The sequence below is a fragment of the Desmodus rotundus genome, chromosome 10 (assembly GCF_022682495.2).
Source record: "Desmodus rotundus isolate HL8 chromosome 10, HLdesRot8A.1, whole genome shotgun sequence".
NCBI lineage: Eukaryota > Metazoa > Chordata > Mammalia > Chiroptera > Phyllostomidae > Desmodus > Desmodus rotundus.
In genome coordinates, this window is record NC_071396.1 from 40,042,587 (window position 1) to 40,060,629 (window position 18,043).

Below are 18,043 nucleotides of genomic sequence, written 5' to 3' on the forward strand. Positions count from 1 at the left end.
CAATGTTGTTCTTTTTTCCAGCCTTTGAGAATTTCCAGCCCAGATTTTTAGATTTATATCCTTTATTTCTATCCTTCTGGTGCCTGCCTGTCATGCAGTCAACATTATAAAACAGACTGACGCAGCATCTTAACCCTCCTCCAAAACAAGTGCTTCACGCTTTCATGCAGATCTTCTAGCTTCCCACTTACATACTAGTCTCCATTTCAATTACATTTTTAGTCTTGAATCAGACACTGTTTTTAAAAAAGTGTTTTGATTTACCTGCATGTTGGCAATTCTCCTTCTTGCGTATTAGAAATTCTCTCTGAAAAGAGGTGAGGGATGGGGGTCCCTAAACAAGCTCAAGCCCCAAGGTGGGCTTGCACAGATGCAGCCACACTGCCTCATTGGATCTGCACCACAGTCCGCCTGGGATGATCCTGAGCTGCATGTATGTCCTTAGGTAGCCTCAAGGTGAAGGCCAAGAGGCCTGGGTCCTGTTTCTTGTGGACTGGAGTCAACAGAGGTCTCAGTGGTGGTGTCCCAGTGCTCGGTGGGCGGGGGCACTTGGAATACCCATTTGAGTGGTTCCTCTCCTGGAAGTAGGCAGTGCATTAGAGTGTGCATGAGGGGGACCCTAAGCCACTGGCACACTGACAGCCCTGGCCACACAGGTAATCCAATCATCTCAAACATGCCTGGTTTTATCTGCAGTAAATGAAGATGATTAATGTACCTGATGGCTCCTAGAAAATGATACCCCATGGTCTCCCTCCTTTCTGCCCACTGGGTACCAACCCTGCGGGACCAGCTACTCTTGAGGATGTGTGAGCTTTTCTGATGTCTTCCATCAGGCCAACCCATCCCCTCCACGTCCCTATTAGAAAAATCCAACCGCCCCACCCAGACATCACTGTTGCCTCCCTCTTCCTGACTGCCAGTGCTGCTCACTTTCCTCCGAAGGCTGCCTTTTGGTTCAGCATTCACTGGGGTGGCTCTGCTTGTGGGTTTTCTCCCTCAAATGTCCTTTATTTACTTGTGTTGCCTGGTGCTTAGGAGACAGTGGACAGTGCCTCGCACACCCTCAACAAGTATTTCCTGAAGAAATGAACTCGGGTCTGTGCAGAGGACCGTTTGTCGGTGTTGCGTGTAGACAGGGCAAAGAGCAAGTGCGTTCATGGCATTCCAAAGTGGAGCTGAGCAGCAGAAATGCTTAGCTTTTCCCTTTCCTCGTCCCACCCCGACCCCCTCCATCAAAATCTACTGGTGAGGGTTTGGAGACAAAGTAAACTGTACTCCTAGCAAGAGGCACATAAACTTTGTGGTTAGACATGTGACGTCCTAGAGAACAAGGCAACTATTTAGCTAGAGATTGTTCTCTTGTAAAGAGTGGATATCAGAGCCAGAGAAACCGATGAAGAATTCAGCCTCTACAGGTAGGCCCTACCCAGAGTATTCTTGGACAGGTTACTTAACTCAGAAGACTCTCCTTTTACCCTCTATACAAAGTTAACGTTTTGTTCAATTCTGTTCAACAGAACGGTTTCTGTGTGGTGCGTGCCATTTGCAGAGCCTGCCCATTCCCAGGAGCTGTGACCCAGCCCCAGCATGTGAGGCTCAATCCGGGCTGCACCTCTCCTGGTGGAGGTGCCACCTAGGAGATGCTGGTGAGACCCAAAATGCCAGCCCTGGGGGATGAGCCCCTGCTGCCTGCCCTGGCTTGTATCTGCGTAATTTACCTCACAAAGATGTAACACAAATGGCTTTCCCCGCACAGTGCTCCTTGTGAAATCAGGCACAGCCTGTTTACTTTTGAGGAAATTCTTTATTGGAGATCCACCTTACCTTGCCACAACTATCTGGCTCTTCATGGCCAAGAGAGAGGGAGCCCTGAACAGTATATTCGTAGCATCGCACAACAGACAATACACACATGTAGTGCATGAAATCTTTACAGTGACACAGTCCCAAACAATCTAGCATTTAACAGGATAAAGCAGCAGCAATTTCCTCCTGTCCCCCCATTATTGGTAGTTACTTAGCTTTCTACCTCCTGCAGTAAAATGCCCTCCTTTTCAGCATTCCTACTCATAGGAACCCCTGAATCAACTTTTTGTGCAAATTCACATTGAAGACATGTTCCCGTAGTTACTGAGTGTGCTCTATTTTTCTCCGCGGCAGAACCTTTTATTTGCAGTGTAACATGTGAGGTTTTCACTCCACACACACTTATCTTTCAGTGAGGGGGGAGTCATCCGGAACTTTAAAGTTCCCCCCACTCAGCTAGTGTATCACACTACCACAGTACAGTCCAATCAACCTGCATTTCTCCAGAGTGACTCTCATATCTCCTGTTAGATTAAGTCTCCACTTTTAAATTTCCCCACAAAATTCAAATTTTGTTTCAGAACTTGTCGTCGCCTTGCCTCAAACCACTGAATTATATAATAAAGCCTTTACTTCATGAGCACTACTACTAAATTTACATTCCCTGAAGCCTATCTCTCCCTGAATTTGCCTGCTGGAGGCCCTTCTTGGGTTATTTCCACCGACCTATGTAAAATTGGGACTCAGAAGATACACCTGAATGTCCCACATTTAGATTCACAAAATCTGCCCCAATATGCACTTTCCAATGGTGACTGTGTGACTCCTAATTGAAACCTTTCCTCACCCATGTGCTTCATGTCCAGCAATGTCTGCTTATTCTGAAGGTCTGAACGTTGGACCGTCTTGACAGGTTTTATCCCCAGTATAAACCGTCTTATATTCCATAAGGGCTCAACCACATCGACACTGGAGGCTTCCTCGAAGCATAGACTACTCATGGTTTCATTTGTACCATGTAAATTATAAGCCATGAACAAGGACCTCAGATATTCTTACATTCATAAGGTTTTTCTCCCACTTGAGTTCTCTGAGACTTGGCAAGCTCTGCCTCCTACAGAGGCAAGCTCACCCGGGTCCCATCCAGAACATTCCCACCCTCATAAGTTCCCTTCTGTGTTGTGCCGCTGTAACCCCCCCACATTTGGCACGTTTAAAGACTCCTCCCCCGTATGGGCTCTTTTATGCTTGGTAAGGTCTGACCTGGTAGTAAAAGTCTTCCCACACTCATCGCACCGGTATGGCTTCTTTCCAGTGTGGGTCCTTCTGTGTTGGTCAAGGACTGATCTGTAATTGAAGGACTTCCCACACTCACAATTATAGGGCTGCTGACCACGGTGGACGCTTTTGTGGTTGATCAGACTCGAGTGCGAGATGTAGGCTTTCCCGCACTCATCACACCCATAGGGTTTCTCGCCCGTGTGGATTCTCTTGTGCACTGTGAGGCCTGAGCTGTTCCGGAACGCCTTCCCACACCTGTCACACACATAGGGCTTCTCCCCTGTGTGGATCCTCTTGTGTTGAGAAAGGAGTGAGCTGTAACTGAAAGATTTCCCACACTCAACACATTTAAAAGGTTTCTCCCCAAGATGGACTCTTTTATGGCTTACAAGAGTTCTGCTTGAGAAAAAAGCTTTTCCACATTCATCACATGTGTAGGGTGTCTTGCCAGGGTGGGTACTTTTATGGTTAATAAGGCTTGAGTGTGAGATGTAGGCTTTTCCACAAACGTCACACTCATAGGGTTTCTCCCCAGTGTGAATTCTTTTATGCACTTTAAGGCTTGAGTTGTTTCTGAAAACCTTCTCACACCTGTCACATTCATAGGGCTTCTCTCTAGTGTGAACCCTTTTGTGTTGAGAAAGGAGTGACGTGTAGTTAAAAGATTTCTCACACACATCGCATTTGTAGGGCTTCTCCCCAAGATGAGTTTTTTTGTGGTTTATAAGGGTTCGGTATGTGATAAAGGCTTTTCCACACTCCTCACACTTATAGGGCTTTTCCCCAGGGTGTACACTTTTGTGATTTATAAGGCTTGAGAGTGAGATGTAGGCCTTCCCACATTCTTCACATTTGTAAGGTCTCTCCCCAGTGTGGATTCGCTTATGCACTTTAAGGCCTGAATTATTTCTGAAGGCTTTTCCACACTCATCACACCCAAAAGGTTTCTCCCTCGTATGAATTCTCTTATGTTGTTCGAGGGCAGAACTGTAATTGAAGGATTTCTCACAATAGCTACATTTATAGGGCTTCTCCCCAAGATGGATTCCTTTGTGGTTTTTAAGGCTAGAACGGGAGATATAGGCTTTCCCACACACATCACATTTGTATGGTTTTTCCCCAGTGTGGAGCCTCCTGTGGACTTTGAGACCTGAATTGTTTCTGAAGGTTTTCCCACATACATCGCATACGTAAGGTCTCTCTCCAGTGTGAATGGTCTTATGTTGAAGAAGAAGTGAGTTATAGCTGAAGGATTTTCCACACTCCTTACATTCATGAGCTTTCTTCCCAGGGTGAATGCTTTTATGGACTGCAAGGCCTGAGCTGTAGCTGAATGCTTTGCCACAGACGTCGCATTTGTAAGGTTTCTCTCCTGTGTGAATCCTTTTATGCACGATAAGGCCTGAGCTATTCCTGAAGGCCTTCCCACATTCGTCACATTCGTAAGGTTTCTCTCCAGTGTGGATGACTTTATGCTGAATGAGGAGAGAGCTATAATTAAATGATTTCTCACACTCATCACATTTGTAAGGTTTATCTCCAAAGTGGATGCTTTTATGGTTTAGGAGTGTTCTGCAAGTAATGAAGGCCTTCCCACACTCGTCACATTCATAGGGCTTTTCACCGGTGTGGATCCTTTTGTGGACCCTAAGGCCAGAGCTGTTACTGAAGGTTTTCCCACAGATGTCACATTCGTAGGGCTTCTCCCCGGTGTGGATCCTTTTGTGGACTCTGAGACCAGAGCTGTTCCTGAAGGCCTTCCCACACTCGCCACATTCGTAGGGCTTCTCCCCAGTGTGGATCCTCTTATGCTGGTCTAAAACAGAGCTGTAATTGAAAGATTTCCCGCACTCATCACATTTGCAGTTCTTCTCCCCAGAATGGGTGCTTTTATGGTTTATAAGGCTGGAGTAGGACATGTAGGCTTTCCCACATTCCTCGCACTTATACGGCTTCTCCCCGGTATGGATTCGCTTGTGAACTCGAAGGCTGGAGCTGCTCCGAAAAGTCCCTCCACAGTCACTGCACTCATAGCGTTTTTCCCCGCTGTGCATGATTTTATGTTGAACGAGGCGGGAGTTATATTTGAAGGACTTCCCACACTCATCACATTTATGGGATTTCTTAACAGCGCTGGCTTTCTGGTTCAGATGGGGATGAGGGTTTCCATTCACATTCTCCACACACCTGCCTGGCTCACTGCTTCTCTGTCTGACAGGGACGGGCTGGTGTGTAATGTGCTTTGAGCTCAGATGTAAGCTTTCCTCCGATGCCTCGTCTTCTTCCTGTTCTATCTTTATATTTGCTGTGTTTTTGGCTTTTCCAATCTTTTCCCTGATGCCACTTTTGTCTTCCTTCATCCTTTTCCCATCAGGTTTTTCCAGCGGGTTCTCTCCCTTGCTATCCCAACCACAAGTTTCGTCAACCTGAGATTCCCGCACATGATCCTCGTGAAGGCCTTCCACTTTTAGCCACAGAGGTTCTGCATTCCCAGCATTTTCACACTGTTCAGTCGATTCCTCATCCTCAGTGCCCCTCGTCTTGAAATGTGACACTAAACCAAGAAAATGAAAGGATACTTGTTCACTTTGTTCAGAAGAAACTATAAGAATTACATCCACATTCACTCAAGTGTTTACTGACTGCATGCTGTATGACAGGTACCATTTCTAAATGCTGAGATATAATGGTGGACACCCCAACATTTCTGCCACCCTGGGGCTAACGTTAAAATGTGACAGCCACGAATTTTCAACAAAACAGAGAGCTTTCTATTCTTGCATAACAGCTTAGCATGAGGGTATGTTGAAATGATGTACAGAAACAAGGGCTACATTGGTCAGTTTTTTAAAAATGCCACCAAGCAATGGGAAAACAGGGTAGAAGAAATCTCTGAAGCAGAGGAGACAGATTAGTACGACAGAAGTTAAGAAGACACAATCAGCAGAAGAGAGGCGAAACTGAAGATGAGGAATCAGTACCTGGGAGAAGTACTGGAGAGGAGGTTGTAAAATCAGGAGAACGGTCATGTCAGGAATTATGAAGAAAACAAGCCTGTTGGTTTGGCCTCGTGGATTTTCCCTCCAAGGAAAACTCTGACCCTGGAAGGTGGCTAGCTGGGTAGTCGGGAGGGAACTCTAATACAAGAGAGGGCATTTCAACCTGCCAGGCAAAGAGGCTTTCGATCTTACTTCAGGAGCAGGCTAACTGCAGTCGGAGAATATCAGATATCAAAGGCAAAACCACAGACCATTAGGCAAAGGAAATAATTCTGCCTAAGCTGAAATACCTTTGAAACCCCTAGCTGTGTGGCCTTGAGGAAGTTTTTTAACCTTTTGGAGCCACAGTCTCCTCATCCGTACAATGAGTCAACAGGACCGGTGTGAATATTAAATGAGAGGACACGTGTAAAGTGTCGAGAACAATGTCACTAATGCATACAGCACTTGGTGAGTGCTATATGCTATTATTAATTTGTTATTTATTCAAGGTCAGGTTATTAGACCATGGATGGAACTGAAGATAAAGCACAGGCCTCGGGAAAGGTGAACTCCTTTCCAAAGGGGTTTAGGAGCCAGGCAGGGCCACTCTGTGCCGGGAAGGTGTTCCACACAGCGGGCATTCCGTCAGTATCCACTCACTGACAAACTGGCTTCTAAGAGCAAAAGAAAGAATTCTAAGTTCCTTATCCCCAACCTTAGACAATTAGACATTTGTGATTAGATAGTTAACATGTGGACCTCTCCTCTTAACCTGGGTACTAGACTCTCTTGGGTCAGTATTTGGGAATCCATCAGTCCTGCTCAGAAACTCTGTATGTGAATGTGAGGAGGGAGCAGAGGCAAAAAAAGAAAAGTAAGATATATATTCTGGAGCGGACACGTATAAAGGACGACACAATCCAACTTATGCTTATGGAACTGCCATGATGGACACAATGAAAATTTACAGAAAAGCAGAAGCTTTTTCTGAAGCCAGGATGCCACTAGGACAGTGAAACAGCACCACTCAACAGACAGTAAGCCAGAAGGTGGCTCCGCTGAGAAAGCTTCACAAAATGACAAGTCACATCAGGTAAGAGATCTGCAGAGGTCACTGACGAAAGGTGGCTCCGCCTGTCCCTTGCTCCGTTTCTTTACTATGGTGGGCAGAACAGCCCATGTCACTGGGTGAGCAGTGACATTCCAGAACCACCAGCAGCGACACACATTTTGCCTGCGCTCCGAACCCTGCTTCCACATACAGCAGGGACTCTGCTCCACCCAGTCCCTTTGGCCTTTGTGTTCCTGCAGACAGAATCCAAATCCCCTAAAATATACAAAAACTGCTAGAGAAAAACAAAAAAGGAAAAGCCTTGAGGGGAGACTAGCCATGCTAGATATTAAAGTATACCACAGCCCAGGCCTGGTGGCTCAGTGGGTTGGAGCATCACTCTGTACATCAAAAGGTTGCGAGTTCAATCCCCAGTCAGGGCAGGTTCAAACCCCTGTTGGGGCATATACGGAGGCAACCAACTGATGTTTCTCACATGGATGATTTTTTCTTAGTTGGGTGAGGATTTTCTTAAATTAAAAAAAGGGTTAAAGTGTGCCACAAAGCCTCTATAACCAACACAACGTGGTACTGGTTCAGCTGACAGACAAGTGGAATAGAATACAAAGTCCAGAAATAGTCCTAATCACATATATAAATAAAATATATGATAAAGATAATATGTCAAATTATTGGGGCAAAGATGATCTTTTTATTAGTGTTACAGCAGCTACAAAGCCGTTTGGAAAAAGATAAAATTAGATCCATTCTTTACACCACACACAGGAATAAACTCCAAATATAAAAAAGTGACAAACACTAGAACAAAATATGGGCAAATGCCTCTGGAACTTGGGTATGGAGAAAGCTTTCTAACTACGACCCAGATAAAGTAAGAGACTGGTATTTTTGGCTATATAAATTGCCATGTCAAAAACACCATAAGCAACATCAAGAAATGAATGACAAAGTGGAAGAAAACATTTACATCATATATAAAGCCTAACATCCTTAAGATATAAAGAATTTTTAGAAACTGAAGAAACATAGACTAAAAATCCTGCAGAAAAATGGGCAAAAGATACTGACAATTTAGGAAAGGAAATATTAAAATGTTCCTTAAGCATGTTTTCAATTTCACTCATCGGAAGAGAAATACAAACAAGATCTAGACTAAAGTACCAATTCTCACCTGTCAAATTGGCAAATATTCAAGAGCCTGACAATCTATTCAGTGGGCGAGGCCGTGGGGGAAACAGGCACTCATATGCTGCTGGGATACAAACTGGCATAACCTCTGTTGAGGGGAATTTGCCAGTATCGAACACAAGCATGAGCACTTCAACCCAGAAATTCCACCTAGGAATTTATACTGAAGATACAGTTCCAAAAATACAAAAGTATATATACACAAAGTTACTCATTGTAGCATTATATGCAACTACAAAATCTGGAAAACTACCCACAGTCTACGCACAGAAGAACGGGTAAATAAGCTGTGGCACGCATGCACAATGGAGTACTCCAAAAGACTGAGGAATGTCTGTACAAATTGATTAACAGGGAGCAACTTCAAGGACATATTGTAAAGTGAAAAAGCTTATATGCTACATTTTGTGTAAAAAAGTAAGAAAACCAGCACATATCTGCTTATTTGTACAGTAATGAGAGAAACCAGAAAACAGTGAAGGACATCACCTATAAGGGGTGGGGGAATGGGGCAGCTGTGTGCAGCTTCTGTACAGTTTTCACTCATTGAAGCATGACAATGTTCTCTAGATTCGAAGAATAAAACTACATCAGTGAGAATGGGAAGGGGAAAGCCACTACACCAGAAAGCAAATGAAAGGAACGCATCCACGTTTCTCAGGAAAACCACCACCACAGGAAGAAAACAAAAGACACGAAGAATGAGCCCACATAACGTGTGACTAGATGCTGTACACTCTAAGTTTAAGGGAAGGCTGGAGGGCAAGAAGGAACTCTGCGGGGTGAGACGGAGGTGTTGGTGTCAATGCAGAATTTCTAACTTGTATGTGTGCGTGCACACGTATAAATGTATGTGCATTCACATACTTGGATATTTGTGTGCATATATATATTTCCTAGCTCTGTCTGCCAAGAAGCAAAAACACCTCAGCGGTAATGAGCCCATTAGCTCCCTGTTCTCAGTCTCTATTACCACGGCTCCTAAAAGGAACCAGATGGATTCCAGGCTGGCACAGAACACGCACAAACTGAGTTGGGGCATCCTGTTATACCCACAAGTAAGGAGGTGCTTAAAAACGATGGGGGCATGTCACAAGACCACAAGACCCAGCTTGAGTACCCAATTCAGGGTCCATAATAATTCAGTACAGATTACAAGCGCACCTGCCCACATCTCACTGAGTGTTCAGTTTTTGACCAAAAACAGCATGACCCCTATGCCCCACCCTCCCTATTCATCTGATCTTACCCTGAGTGACCTTTTCTTTTGTTTCCCTGAATGAAAAAAGTCCTCAAAAGGAAATGTTTTGCCAATGTGGAAGAGGTGAAACAAAAAACAGCAGAAGCACTAAAAGGCATCAAAATCAACAAGTTCAAAAACTGTTTTCAGTAGTGGGAAAAAAGTCTCAATAGGTGTACTGCATCAAATGGAGAGTACCTTGAGGGTGACTGATGTTTAAACAGCAATTTTTAATAAATAAATTATGGAGTTTTTTGGGTCCCCCCTTCTATTACTCATTGCTCTTATCCCACAACTCCACCTGTTAACCACTGGGTCACCTGAACATCAGAAGTCCAGTTGACCCCCCAATCGGAAAGTGAATGATGTAACTGTGAACTTGTTCCCTAGCAACCTGTCTCTTTGACTGTCATCCCCTTGCAACATGTGTCTTCAAAAACCCTGTTCCATTCTCCCTACTTGGAGTATGTCTCTGGTTTATATTGAAGGCTGTGTTCCCCGATTTGCAGATCCTATCAGAATAAACTCCCTTTCAATCTCTCAGGTAAAAATAATTAAATACAGTAATGACCCAACAGCCTGGTCACGTAAGTCAAGTGTCAGCCACAGAAAGCCACCTACTCCTTACAAACCACCTGACCCACAACCTCTGGGCAGCTCTGCACTCGCTCGTGTTCTACCACCAACGCTTAACAAAGCTCATGCGGACAGTATGAACCTGCCCTTACTTCTTGCCCGAGTCAGGAGGCACTTCTCAAGAGCCTGGACAACTCGCTAGAGAGCAACTGGGGCCACCTCTGGTGTAAGCTGCTGCCTGTTATCGACGGCCTGCAGCCAGCCAAAGCACAACGTGCCAGAGCACCAGCCACAGCCCACAGGTCACGTCTGGAGTCCGTCCCTGAGGTTCTCGGATGTTGCACTTGACTTGGAGGTGATCGAGCCATCTCTTCTCTCTCCAGAGAGAAAAGATGGAATGCTTACCAGTTCAGAAGAAAGATTACTCAGGAGTGGGGAACGGGCTAAATGAGAAGTGACACGCAGACTGGGAGGGAGAAATATGGTTTGTGCTTCAGCTATCACTGCTTTTATAGTTTATAAACATCAGGACGGTAGACAGCGTGAGACGATTCTATTGCTTGAAAGTGGAAATAAGGGTTCATGGGGATTTTTCCTCCAAGTAAAACATGAAACAGAGCATTCTCACACCTGGTGGGGAGAGGAAATTTCTCGTTAGCCTTGGGAATAAGCTAAGCAAAGGAGATTCTGAAAGGGAGGCGGAGAGATTTTCTGAAGCTAGAGGAGCAAAGACTTGCTTGACAAGAGTCGTTAACAGAGTTAAGAGGGCTGCTGGAAGGCTGAACTTCATAAACACAAGTCTCAGAAGAGAGAAACTACTGGGTTTGGTTTTATAAACACTGCATGAGTTGTAATGACGACTTGATATATTTAACAATCTAACAATAACTGGCTTAACTGATCTAAAACAAAATTTATTTTGATTGTTTACTCACTTCTTTAAAAACCCTTGCTCAGATATGCCCTAGTAGGTCACTTCGAGGGCCGTAGTGTGAGGTAACAGAATTTGGGAAGAACCCAGATGTCCCTGACTACATCTAAAGCAGGGGCGTCAAGCTCATTTTCACCGGGGGCCACATCGGCCTCGTGGTTGCCTTCAAAGGGCCCAATGTAACTTGAGGACTGTATAAATGTAACTGCTCCTTAACAGGCGAGAGCTGGGCGCTGCCTCCTGGTAGAAACACGGTGGAGGGCCGGATTCCGCCCGCAGGCCTTGCGTTTGCCACCGATGCTCTACAAAATTATGGAACACCCGAAACATCCAAATGATGGCTAATCCAATACCACGGCCCAATAAAAAAACCCCAAAAAGCTCTTTGTGTTCTGATGATCCCTAAGATAGACGAAGCGGAAGCTGCAAGGGGCGGAACACCGAAGTGGCCTGCCACCTGTGTGCGGAAAAGGGGAACTGCCGGCATCTGCGTAAAGACTCTCAGGAAGGACACACTCAAACTGTGTGATCGCCTAGCGAGGTCGGGCCTCGGAAGATGGTGCACAGGAGGAAACCTTTTCGCTGACAACTTTTTAATATTTTAAATAGCTGAGCCATAAGAATATGTTACATATTTAAACATTAAAAAAGACAAACAAACCCTTTTGCTTTCAAAGAGAAAACACGTCTAGTGGCTCAGTGCAAACGTCTTCGAGCCGCACACGCAGCCCCGGCCCCCGTCATCTCTCACATCCCACCGCCTGGGCCCCCGTAGGCTGTCGCCGCGTTGGGCGCCTCCTCGGCCTTCTCCCCGGTTTACTCCTAGTCTGCGGAGCCGGCGGCAGGCTACCTCCCCCGGGCGCACCCCTGCCTGCGCACAGGTGAGCTGCCCAATGCAGAGGGCCGGGAAGCACCTCCCCGGGGCACGACCCGCACCTGGGCCGGGAGTCTCCACATCATCCCCTCCCCAAGGGGGGGAAAAAGAGGGTTGGGGGGAAAGGAGGACGACTCCAATCACCCCTAGGGGTCCCTCTCACGCTCGCATTCACCTCAAGCCCAGGGCCAAACTTAACTGCTAGGAGGGCACGACAGGGGCGGGAGGGCGGCATGTGGAAGCGCTAATTTCCACGACTCCCGCCCGCCCGAGACAGCCAGGAAGAGTTGCGAAGCGCGAGGGCGGGGCGCTTCTCCGCACTCCGGGCAGCCCAAACCGACTGCGGCCGCTCCAACGGCCGCACTTGGCGCCGGCAGGCAGTCCGCTGTGTTCCAGCGGCGCGCCCCGCACCCCTCGGCCGGCCCGCGATCCTGCCTCCCCTGCCCTCGCCCGAGGTGCCGGACGAGGGGGCGCGCTCCTCCCAGATCCCGCCCGCGACCCAGGGGGCAGCCGGGATCGGCGTGAAGGGAAAGGCGTGTCCGCAGCGGGCCGGGGGCGGGGGCGCGGGCAGCCGCGTACTCACGTACTGGCTGAGGCGGCACCGCGGGAGGCCAACTGCCAGCGGGACAAAAGCGCGGCCGGCCCGGCCGGAAGTGCCCGCGCCGCTGCGGGGAACTTCCGGGTCCCCTCTGGGAGTCTGGAGGACTGACTCGGTGGTGACTCCCTGCGCTCAGGCACGTGGGCCGCGCTGCTCCCGGACAGCTAGTCGTGCCGGTGCTGTGTATTAAGTGCCGCCTGCCGGGGAGGGTGCATGCGAGTGTGGTGGGGGAACTGCAGGCCAGCCTTCTCTTTTTCGTGGGCATTACATTCCGCGATGGGGGCGACAGAAAAGCAAACAAGTGCCTAGGTAGAATGAACTCCTAAGAACCTGTGCACCTAAATACACAGCTCGCTACAGCGTGAGGGCGCCGGGACACCGCCCCTTGCCGGTAGCGGCAGGAGGAGGCGGAGCTGAGTGCGGGGGCTGGGGGCCCTTCGGCCTTCCACCGCTGGGCGGCGGGGTGCTCCTTGCGGTCGCCGCCAGGGACCATAGGCCAGTGACCCTGCGGTGGCGCCCTCCGTGCAGTGATCCTCGGTGTTGGCTCCTGAACTCTCGAACTAAAGTGACTTCGAAAAACTATATTTTCTTTTATAGTTAACATCTAAATATTTTTCGGCATATTGTTCATATTGACATTTAAAAAACAAACCTGCTGATCATTCTTTCAAACGCATCTAATGGAGTCTAAGTGCACAGTGGTTTAACTATCATCCACTTTTTAAAAATTCAGGTAAATTGACATAACATTGTTTCAGGTGTAAAACATGGTTCAATATTTGTTAGATATAAATATATGTTGTGAAAATGATCACCACAGTAAGTCTAGTTAACGTCCATCACAGCACATACTCTTGTGATGAGAAGTTTTAAGATTTATTCTCTTAGCAACTTTCATATATGCAATACAGTATATCAGCTATATTTGGCATGCTACACATTGCATCCCAGGACTCCCGAGGACCACAAACTACCAATCTGTTCTCTGTATCTAAGTTTTCTTTTTTCGAAGACTCCTTCCTTCCTCCCTCCTGCCTCCCTCCCTCCCTTGCTTTTTCTTTTTCTTTTTCAAGATTCCACCTATAAGTGAGATCATAGGGTATTTATTTTTCTCTGACTTATTTCACTTAGCATAATGCCTTCAAGGTCCATCCATGTTGCCACAAATGGCAGAATTTCATTCATATATATATGTGTGTGTGTATATATATCACATTGTTTTGTCCATTCATCCATGATAGATACTTAGATGTTGTTTTCCTGTCTTGGCAATCCATCTATAAGGCTCACCATTCACTTTTAACGGTCATAAATTTTACATCTTTTTGTGTTTTTTCCTTAAACTATAGTTTTCATGTTGTGTCCCTCACAGGATTTTTATCCTAATCTAACATTTTATTCTACATGTATCACTGGGTTTTATCTTAATGTAAAATAGTTTATACTTTAAGTTTTATTGTTCACCCTAGCATACATCTCTGTGAAGAAATTACATTTTTTCTCACTCTCATGTTAATTTTTTCTAGATCATTGGCAAAATTATATAAACATTTCAAAATTTTACTGTCAGTGGTTACACAAAATGTGAAATGTTTTGGAAGCACAACTTTTTTAAAAAAGATTTTATGTGAGGGGGGAAGGGGAAAGAGAGGGAGAGAAACAGGGATGGGTCATCTCTCTCCCCCCCACCAGGGACCCAGCCCTGCAGCCCAGGCACGTGCCCTGACTGGGAGTCAAACTGGCAGCGGGTTTGCTGGCCGATGCCCAACCCACTGAGCCACAGCAATCAGGGTGGAAGCACAACTTTTAATATGATGGATTTTTTAATAGTTCAAGTGATGCAATTACTTGGATGAATTTTACTTTTCGCTGGAGTGAGCCAGTCAGTATTCAGCCTCAATTCTATGCGGACTTTCCATTTTTTATAGATTCAGGTGCTGGGTAAACAGAAGGAGTAGAAGTCTTTCCTTGTAGCAATGGCTCCTTGACCACATTTGGCCCCGTATCAGAACTCCCTGCACCTCCAGAAAGTATGGACCAGTAGCTACTGAGTACTTGAAAATTAGCTAGTGTGGCTAAGCACCTGAATTTTTAATTATGTTTAACTTAAAATAGTCATATGTGGCATCGACCGCCTTACTGGGCAGCACAACCCAAGTTGCTTCCGCTGGTCCCCACCGCCTCCCGAAGAATTCACACTCCAGGATGACGGCTGCTGTGTAAGGTCAGTGGACCACCCCTGGAGGGAGAGACTGGGTTTTCCCCTCTCCGCAGCAAGGTGGACAAATATTTGTGTCCAAGTTAGGAGGCTTTGCTCCTCCCTAAAAGGTAGTGTGTGAGTAGGGAAGGAATCATTGGGAAGGCCAAGTACAATAAATAATATAAATTGAGGTGGTTTTTATTTTAGATGACACTTTTTTCCTCCATGATCCTTGCTATACTGCAAAAGCTTTTTGTTTGCTTGTGGATCTACACTCTTGCACACACATGTGCACATGTGCACACCTTTTCCGCCTGTCTGTTCTGGAAATCTACATATCAGGACCCTCCAGACCCGTGTGGTCTGGCAGCGCAGCCCCTGTTCGCACACAGCTGCCCAGCACGTGAAGCGTGGCTCGTCTGAACTGAGATGAACTGTAAGTGGAAAATCCACAATGGGTTTCTAAAACTTAGTGGGGACCGAGTACAAAATATTAAAAATTATGTTGATTTTTGTGTTGATTATGTTGATAATAGCTTGGCTCTTTTGGGTTAATAAAATACATTGTTAGGATGAATTTCACCTGTTTCTTTTTTACTTTAAATGTATCTACTAGAAAATCAGAAATCACATCCATGGCGGGAATCACATTCCTTGGCTCTGCTCTAGGCGGCCAGTGGGCACGGCCTGGTGTCCTCTGCTCTTGCTTCGGGGCTCACCTGACCCTTTGGGGTGGTTCAACTGCAGACCGATGAGTCATGCCCAAAGGGGCTTAATTACAACTCTACTTTTAGCTGTTGAATTTGGTACAAATTTAAAAAATGGATATTCCCCTTCCACTATAGCATGATATTGGCTCGTTATGTAGACTTTGGAAAAGAAAATATGAAAAAATATGTTACCTAGAGACAAACACTGTGACCTGTTACCTCAAAGTTCCCAACAGAGGATTAGATCTGGGTTTAATGAGAACAGAAAAAATGAGAGGCATTTTACAGAGAGCTACATTTTTGCCCGGAGCCGTATGGAAATAACTAGGCAAGTTTGAGTTGAATGGTCAGTTTATCAGATCAAACAGAGGACAGAGCTGCATCCGCTTTTAAGCCTGGGGTCTGAAGTCAGTTGTCTTAATCCACGTGAGTTGTTCAGACGCTAAAACACCCCGGAGTCTAATTAGATCCTACCGTCGCTTTGTCAAAAGAGCCAAATATGTAAGTGACTGTTGGCAACGTCCAAGGGTTTGTGCCTCATCTGTGAAAGGACACAAAGTATTTATTATATTTCACAGCAATGGTGTTTGGTTTTCCACCCATTTTTGGCAAACTTGGTTGTTATTTTTGTTTGTTTGAAAGAACAATCTCTGGGATTTTAAAAAACGTCTGAATCATCAGTTTCCAGGTAAGGAAGAAGTGATAAACTCGGCCCGTTCAGTTCCCAGCACTGACGCAGGTTGGTCTCCCTGGTGGTTCTGACACGCACCTACTGTAAGGGTTGGAAGTCCGCTCTGCGACTCGAGTAGTTGGTCTAGCTCTTGCTTCTATTGGGATATTTTGGAATTTCTATTATTGTTGACTGTGCTAGTTAGCCAAACTTATCACTGAGGGTAAACAGGCTTTATAAGCAAATAATTATGTGTTCCAATAGTTTGTGACACCTTAACGAGAAAGTTTAGTAGCATCTATTGGAAATGTCTGTGTCTACTGCCTATGAGTAGTTGCCATCACATACCAGAGAATCATTGGGATAATAAAGCATAGACAACATAGAATAGAATACTATGTCTAGAATAGACAACATAGTAAGGATTCAAATAAATAAAAAAAATAAATAAATATCAAATAAAATAACAAATAAAAATATGTTACAACAGATGCCTTGCAAAGAAAGGAATCATAGGGAACTACTTTGAACAATTACATGTAAACAAATCAAATAACCTAGAAGAAATGGATAAATTTATAGAAACATACAACCTACCATGACTGAATCAAGAAGAAATATAAAGCCTGAACAGACAGATAACAAGTAAGGAGATTGAAGTATTAAAAACCTTCCAATCCAGAAAAGCCCAGAACTAGTGGCTTCACAGCTAAATTCTGCCAAGCATTGAAATAAGAATGAATACTAATCCATTACATACTCTTCCAAAAAGTAAAAATAGAAGGAATACCTCCAATTCATTTTGTGAGGCCAGCATCATCCTGTATCAAAACCACACAAAGAAACCACAAGAAACTAAAACTACAGGTCAAGATCTCTGATGCACATGGATGCAAAATTCTTCAACAAAATAGTAGCAAACCCAATGCAACAGCACATCAGCAGCACTGCCCACCAACGTGGAGTGAGACTCACCCCTCGGACGGACGAGCGGTTGAAATCAATGTGATGCACCATGTTCACAACCAAATGAAGAAGAAAACCACACGGTCATCTGAATAGACGCAGAGAGTGCATCTGAGGAACGTCACCTCCACGCTCAGTCTTCTACCTGACAAACGTGAAAGGAGAAATTCAGAGCAATCAGCTGTCGTGTGTGAGTTTACCACCCCACTTTATGTGATGGGTAAACTACCAAAACCTCAGTAAAGAAACAGCGACTGGAACACGGCTGCAGTCCAAAGGACCCCACCCACAGTGGAGGAAACACAGGCAAGTGCACACAGAACGTGTTCCGGGGTAGATCTTACGTCACATCATGAAACAAGTTGACCAAGTTTGAGAACATCGAAATCATACCAGGTTTCTTTTCTAACCACAAGAGAATGTTACTAGAACTCAGCAACTAGAAGAAAAAGAGAAAAATCGCAAATGTGGAAAATAAAGAGTACACTCTTGAAGAGCCACTAAGTCGAAGAGAAAGTCAAAAAGGAATTTTTTAAAATCTCAAGAGACAAAAATTAAAACAAAAGTTACCCAAACTTGTGAGATTTGTGCAAAAGTAATACTGAGAGGGACGTTTATGATGACAAATAACGACCTAAGATAACAAGACACATCCCAAATAAACAACCTCGATTTAATGCCGGAGAACAAGAAAAAGATCAAGTAAACCTAGTTATCAGGATGAAGGACACGATAAATATTACTACAGAAATAAATAAAATAGAGACTAGGAAAACAATAGCAAAATCGACCAAACTAAGAATTTGTTCCAAATTCTGAGACCAAGAATAAGCGAGACAAGAAAACGGTGCAAGAAAGAGGAAACATTACAGTGAATGCCTCAGAAATACGAGGGACCCCAAGGGCTGTTATAAACAATAACAGGCGGAGAACTTTGATAACCGAGA

At 45.3% G+C, this 18,043-nt stretch overlaps 1 protein-coding gene across 2 annotated transcripts; it reads right to left on the bottom strand.

Annotated features, from left to right (window-relative positions):
* Window positions 1-911: 911 nt before the first annotated feature.
* Window positions 912-12,606, bottom strand: ZFP62 (ZFP62 zinc finger protein). 2 transcript variants are annotated; one of them, XM_053913182.2, is made up of 2 exons: window positions 12,540-12,606; window positions 912-5,644 (listed from the first exon to the last, which is right to left on the bottom strand). In XM_053913182.2, coding segments are annotated over exons 1-2 (2,676 nt in total). In that variant the 5' UTR covers window positions 12,541-12,606; the 3' UTR covers window positions 912-2,969. The 2 variants fall into 2 exon arrangements, with proteins under 2 accessions (XP_053769157.2, XP_071075577.1); XM_071219476.1 differs by lacking the exon at window positions 12,540-12,606 and adding an exon at window positions 10,553-11,710.
* Between the last annotated feature and the right edge of the window lie 5,437 nt (window positions 12,607-18,043).